Consider the following 6,196-nt stretch of genomic DNA (forward strand, 5'->3'; position numbering starts at 1 on the left):
GTCCCCGGGGTCTCTGCTGCTGCATGTCCCTGGGCCTCGTCCACTCTGCACTCTGCCTGGAGCGTGGCTTCCCACGAGAGTAACCACAGACTCCTGCCTTTGAGGCCTGGCTCCCGTGCTCCCCCTTCTCAGTTGGGAAGCTGGAGCCGTAGACTGGGGAAGGGCTTGGAGGAGACGTTTGCCATGGGAGGGGGCAGCCTGGAGGCAGGAGGGCTCCCTGTTCCATGGGAAGGGCTGGGCGCTGGCCTGACCGTGTCCACGCTCCCAGCAGTGAGGTCGATAGAGTTGGCCTTGATGGTGTCCAGGGTCATGTCCGCACGCATCAGCAGCTCTGCCACGATGCCACTGTAGTGCCACGGGTGGCCGAGGGCCAGCTCCTGATATATTCTCCGGATGGCTCTGTTGGCTGTGGGACACACAGAGACAGAGGCCCTGGGTCTGGTGCTGGGAAGCACTTTTTTTGTCATCCTCCTACCCTTCGGCCCTCAATACCCCCAGGTCTCCGCGTCCTACCCCCATTCTCGGAACAGCCCAGTCCAGCCTCACTGCCAGCTCTCTTGGGGACCATGAAGAAGCCACAGGTCCCTCCTGTGGCCTCCGTTCTCCCCAGACTGTGGTGCGTGGAGGGGGCCCTGGGGTCCCTGGCCGCAGCACTGCCCAACCCCCCGCCCTCACCGTACTGGAAGATGTAGTCCCAGGCCTCAAAGTGCTCGTTCCACACGCTGGCGCTCGTCCAGCGAGACAGGCTCCTGGGCACGAACATGAGCTGCACGGTGGACTTGAACATGGCCTCCAGAGCGTGGATAAAGTTCAGGCTGTCAGGATTCGGGTGCTGGGCAAAGAGGCCCAGCTGCTCTCCGTAGAGGACTAAGTGGCTGGCTGCGGGGAGGAGGGGGTTCCTGAGCCCGAGGCAGCGCAGGGCCTCACAGCCACCTGCCCCCGGCCCTCCCTGACCCCGCCCCAGCCTGCTCCGGGGGCGGGCCCACACCTTCGATGGCGTAGTGGAAGATGCTGGGCCTGATGTCCAGGGTCAGACTCCCTCGGGCATTCTGCACCACCCTCGCCTTCAGGGCCCGGGAGAAATCCCTGGCCACCCGATCCACCAAGGGCGCATACTTCTGCACAGCCTGCAGTGACAGCACGTCTGGGTTCAGCCGCAGTCGGTCCAAACGCCACTGGGGTCCGTTTCTGTCGAGCAGGGAGCGGGGCATCAGGGCGTCCAGAGTCAGCAGCCGGCCGCGGCCCTGTACCCCACCTCCCTTTCCCCAGAGGGAAGCGGGTGAGGCGGGGAGCCGCCTGTTGGTTCCTAGGGGGCAGGCTGCCCGCGTTTGGGCCTCGGCGGCAGCTCTTCCTCAGGGCAGCCCCGTGCGCTTCGCCCAGGGGAGACGGGGGCCTCTGCCTGAGCCTGCCGCGGGGGTCTGTGCAAACTGGCAGGCCCCGCGCCTGGCACACCCGTCTCCCCCCCGGGCCCTCTCTGGGGCTGAGGCTTTCGCTGTGAGGAAGGGGGCTGAGCCCCCAGGCAGGCCTGGCCCAGCTGTGCTCTCGTCACACCCCAGAGTGGGCGAGGCCCCTGGAGACCTTCATCTCCCGGCTCCTGCGATGCTGCCTCTGTGCCAGCCCCACCGCCCCCTCCCTGCAGAGCCTCCTGCTGCAGTGTGGCAGGAATCAAGTCGTGTCTCTCCTAATACACCCACGCAGAGCCCGGCGCCGACGGGGCGCTGCCTGCAGGGCCTCCAGGGGGGCCCTGACCTGGACGAGGGGAGAAGTCCAACCCACACGCAAGCGCCTCAGAGGCCTGTGCAGGTGCGGACTCCCTGACGGCAGGCATCATCCTTCTTCCTCTGGCCCTGCAGGAAGGGGCCGGGCTCCCCTCCCCCGCCCCAGGGCACACACGACCCCCAGGGGATGGGCAGGATCTGCATCTGGAGCCGGTGGTCACCGTCTCTCCACCCACCCGGATGGTTCCCCGGGCGGGCGTGCTTCGGGGTCTTCCCTGGCCGGCCTCCTCTCTGCACCCAGGCTGCCCGCCCCCTCCGTGCGCATCCCCACTCGCCCGCACAGCAAGAACACGCCGCACGTGAGGCCACGATCCTGTCGGTAGGCCAGCCAGGGCTCCGGGAACGTCCGCCGGGGGTGAGGGCTCTCCACCTGCTGCAGCCGCTCCACGTCCTCGGGCAGCATCACAAATACCGTGTGTCTCCCTCCCACGTCACACCTGTGGGACGAAGCTCCCAGCCCTGCCGTGGTGCCGTGTCCTCCCCGGGCCCCACTCTGCAGAACCAGTCCGCCACTGGCCCGGAGCGGGCGGTCCCTCCCGCCGCCTCACTGAGGCCTCCCCTCCTCTGGGGTCTGCGTTCTGTGCTCCCAGCCGCGAGCCACGCACGGCCCCGTGCTCAAGAAGGCCCCAGTCTGCAGCAGCGAAGGCACAGACCTGCCCCGCGGATTCCCCTCCCTGCCCCTCACCCCCACTCCCCAGGCGCCCCTGCGCCTAGCAGGGACTCAGCTGCCAGTGGGGACAGAAAGTTAGGGTGCTCTCGCCGAGGTGGGCAGAGAGAGCTTTACCTGAAAATGGGCCCCAGCTCCTGGAAGGTCTGATGCATGTCCAGGTGTATGTTCTCAGAGCCCTGCTCCTTCCAGATCTGAAGCACCCGCATCCACCTGTGGCCGGGACACCGGGGCACGGCTTCGAAGGGCAGCACCGCCTTGGGGGTCGGAGTGGCTCTGGTGCCCAGTGCGCGTGCCCTGTGCAGGGACAGCCAGGGCCCTGCCATCCACACTCTGGCCTTTGCCCACAGCGCCATCCTGCTGCACCCCCGCCCCCTTCAGCCCCATCCTTTTATCTCCCCTGGCTCGCTGGACCGGCCGACTGGATCGCGTCAGAGGAGAAAGTGTCCCTGGGCCAGACCAGGAAACCCGGGGCAGCGGTCAGGGCTGGAGGCCTCCAGCGGGGGAGGAAAGAGACGGACGGGCGCCGAGTCCGGCAGTGACGCAGGCCTGCTCGGGGGTGGCTGTTGGGAGCAGGGACAGGGTCTGGAGCAGGGACCCGATGGGGTGGGGCTGAGGGAAAGAGGCCTCCCTCCCCATCCAGTGAGGGAAAGAAGCAAGATGGATAGGTGCCTTATCTTAGCAAGGGATGAAAGGGGACCTTGGGTATTTTCATCCCTTTTCTACAAGGACCAGAGTGGGAAGCAGTGCTGAGGGCTTTGCTCTAATTTCTTGAGGCCGCATGTGTTTTGTCCACTCTTCCCAGGCCCTGTGCTGGGTCCAGGGAGTGGAAGCAGGAGCCAGCAAGGGGGTCTCCCAGTCTCACGGGGGCAGAGAGGGGGATGCAAAGACACCACTGGCGGTGGCACTGGGACTGCCAGGGCACTGATGTGGCCGAGGCCCTGTCTGTCTGGGCTTGCTGGTCCCACTGAGGAGCAGAGAGCACCTAGAAGACAGGGTCACTGGGGGGGTGGACTGCAAGCCCCTCCTCAGGCGGGAGGGTGAAAGGTCCCCGCCTTCCCCCACGGGGCCTGTGCTCGGGGCCCGCAGTCTCCTTTCCCCCCGGAACCCGTGCTCCCGGCGTGGGCAGAGTCTATGACGGGGGTGTGATTGTGGACTACCCCCTCTCCCAGGGACCCTGGCCAGCAAGCACGCAGCCGGAGCCACCCCTAAGAGGGGGTCCATGGTTTGGGGCCCCGACTCGTCTCACCCATGCCTGGCAGCCTTCCCGTGAGGTGGGTAGCGCTGTTGCCGTTCCCATTTCCTAAACAGGCTACTGACGCCCGGAGCTTCTGTCTCCTCCCGAGGCCCCCCGTCCCGCCCGGTGTGCCAGAGGGGCCCCAGCGCCCCGACCCTGACATGGGGGTGAGGCGGTGAGGCCACCGCAGCGCAGGCTCCGGGGGCAGGACGGAGGGTACGTGTGGGGTTAGCAGGGTGGCTGACGACCTGATGTTACTGGTCATTCTACTTCAATCCGTTCCCTGCTCCTGACACTTCCTCGGGGAATATTCGGCTGGGGCAATGAGTCAGAACCGCCAAGGCCCCTCGTCAAGCTGAGATGTACGACGTGCCTCAGCCCCAGATGGTGTAAGAGCTGTCCTTGGGCCGAGGAGACGCAGCCTGCCCTTGCTGTGCTGGCGCATCGGCCCGGGCCACGCTGGCCAGCCTCCTGCTGCCCGTTCCTCCACCCTGCGGCCCCTCCCGGCCTCTCCTGATCTGCCCTTGGGGCTGTCGGGGCTCTGCCGTGTGCCAGCTTTCCCCGTCCCTACACAGTCTGCCGCAGGGTGCTGGACGTACAGGTCAGCCCAAAGCCGAGCCCTGCCCCGAGGAACTGCAGGGGCGGCTGCCCCCTGAGGCACCGGCACCCCAGGCTCCGGAACTTGCGCTGAAGTCCTGGTGCCTCCCAGATCGCCCAGCCTGGCAGCCCCTCTGCAGACTTCCTCCTGTGCTGAGGTGGAGCAAGCCGGGCGGGCGGAAAATGTCCCATAAGTCTAGGCAGGAAAGGTGGCCACAGGGAGGGTCTGAAGGTCTGAGCAGAACGCAGGCTGGGAAGGTTCCAGAAGGTCTGAGCAGGACACGGGGATGGCAGGGGCGGGGAAGGTTCCAGAGGGTCCAGGCAGGACACGGGGAGCGTTGAAGGTTCTAGAAGGTTGGGCAGGTCACGGGCGGTGGGCGCCGTGTAGCAGGCTCGGACTCGGCCTCAGGTCAGCTTTTGCCGGTCCTGAGGTTCGGCCCTACCCCCTCGAGCAAGGTTCCGGGATCCCGCGGGCGCCAGTCAGCCATCCGAACCCCAAAGCATGCCCACCCATGGGGTGTCTGGTCTTTGCCTACCCCCCTAGCCGCCCCTCCCCTGGGTACAGGCACCTCCAACTTCCCACGAAGCGGCCCCTCCCCATCCCAGCTTCGGTTGTGTCTTTTTTCAGGCCCTTTGTTCTGGGTTGAATTTGCTGTCACTTTCCCGGCTTTTGAGATGGAAAATAAGATCCTTGGGCTTCAGGCTCTCTGCCTTTCTGATGTGTGCTTGGCCTCCCTGCCTTTCCTGCCAGGCCTTGAGGCTGTTTAGGTCTGGTTTTGTTTTGGAAAATTGTAATCATTGTGCTGCCCCAAATCTTTTTTGTTTTCTCCTGGGAGCGATGGGGTGTGGAGGCTTTATGAGTTGGAATTGTTCTCAATGTCCGAACACGTGAAGCGACTGGTTTCTGCGTAACGCCACTGTAGTCGGGAAAGGTACTCTGAGTGAGTTCCAAAAATTCCTTATGGATGTGAAATCTCCATCTGCCTTTAACTCTCGGGCTACTCTTTGCCTTGAAGTCTACACTGGCTGATACTAATGGAGGTGTTTCCACACCTCACTTCTGTTACCCCCTCTGCGTGGGGCTGTTGTTGTCAAATGTTTTATTTCTAAATGCGATGTGCATTAAACATGCCTTGTAGTGGGATCTGCTGGTAAGGCAACAGCCGAACTGTTTTTGTGTCGAGCCATATTCATTTACCTTCATGTCTGGAGCGTATTTTCCCTTCCTTAGAAGAGAAGTCTTGGTGATCGGTGTCTTCTTTCTACAGCGTTTGGAAGTGATTGTCCGTGAGGTTTTCTGTTTCTCCTGGTTTTGTGGGAAGAGCAGACATGGCTGGGGTGTGGCTGCCTGAAGGTACGGCCTGGCTTTCCTCTGGCTGATGTTCAGATTTTCACTTACTAAAAATCACTTTCCACGGTTCAGCTGTGGTACATCTGAGATTGGTCTTCCTTGTGTGAGTTTTTCTTCGGACCTGCCGCACTGAACTTTCTGGGTTGTGGGCCGATGGCCCAAGCTCATCCTGAAAAATTGTCGTCTCCGCCGTTCTCTCTTCAGAGATCGGCTCTGTCCATCTCTCTGTCTCTCCTTCTAGGACTCCGGTTACACGGAGGCCAGATATTGGACTCTGACCTGCGTGTCCCCTCTTCCCAGGTCGGTTCGTTGCTTTGTTTTTCTTTCTCTGGGTGTCAGTTTGGATATTTTCTGTACACCTGTCTTCAGGTTTTCTATTGTTCTGTTTTTCCTGCATCTGGTTGGCTGTTAAGCCCATCCAGTGAGTTTTTCACTTTCAGGTGTTTTGTTTTTCTGTTTTAGGGTGTCCCTTTGATTCTCTTTGTGGATGTTGTAGGGGAGGAAAAGACTTCCTCTACCCTCTTAGGTTCCTTTGGCTGGTCTAATCTAGTTGATGTGAGATGCAT

General features: G+C 62.5%; 1 protein-coding gene across 2 annotated transcripts in view; it reads right to left on the minus strand.

Moving 5' to 3' along the window:
• The window catches only part of LOC112397123 (cytochrome P450 11B1, mitochondrial), a 5,833-nt gene extending 3,027 nt beyond the window's left edge, over nucleotides 1-2,806 (minus strand). The window contains exons 1-5 of one of the 2 annotated variants that reach the window (XM_024741245.1): nucleotides 2,563-2,806; nucleotides 2,060-2,215; nucleotides 989-1,188; nucleotides 676-879; nucleotides 252-406 (exon numbers count right to left, since the gene is read on the minus strand). In XM_024741245.1, the coding sequence (XP_024597013.1) occupies nucleotides 252-406; nucleotides 676-879; nucleotides 989-1,188; nucleotides 2,060-2,215; nucleotides 2,563-2,801 (954 nt within the window). In that variant the 5' untranslated portion in view covers nucleotides 2,802-2,806. The remainder of the gene's footprint in view (nucleotides 1-251; nucleotides 407-675; nucleotides 880-988; nucleotides 1,189-2,059; nucleotides 2,216-2,562) is intronic. The other variant, XM_024741246.1, reaches the window with a different exon arrangement.
• Between the last annotated feature and the right edge of the window lie 3,390 nt (nucleotides 2,807-6,196).

This window comes from Neophocaena asiaeorientalis, unplaced genomic scaffold (genome assembly GCF_003031525.2).
Source record: "Neophocaena asiaeorientalis asiaeorientalis breed wild unplaced genomic scaffold, Neophocaena_asiaeorientalis_V1.1 scaffold177, whole genome shotgun sequence".
Taxonomy (NCBI): domain Eukaryota; kingdom Metazoa; phylum Chordata; class Mammalia; order Artiodactyla; family Phocoenidae; genus Neophocaena; species Neophocaena asiaeorientalis.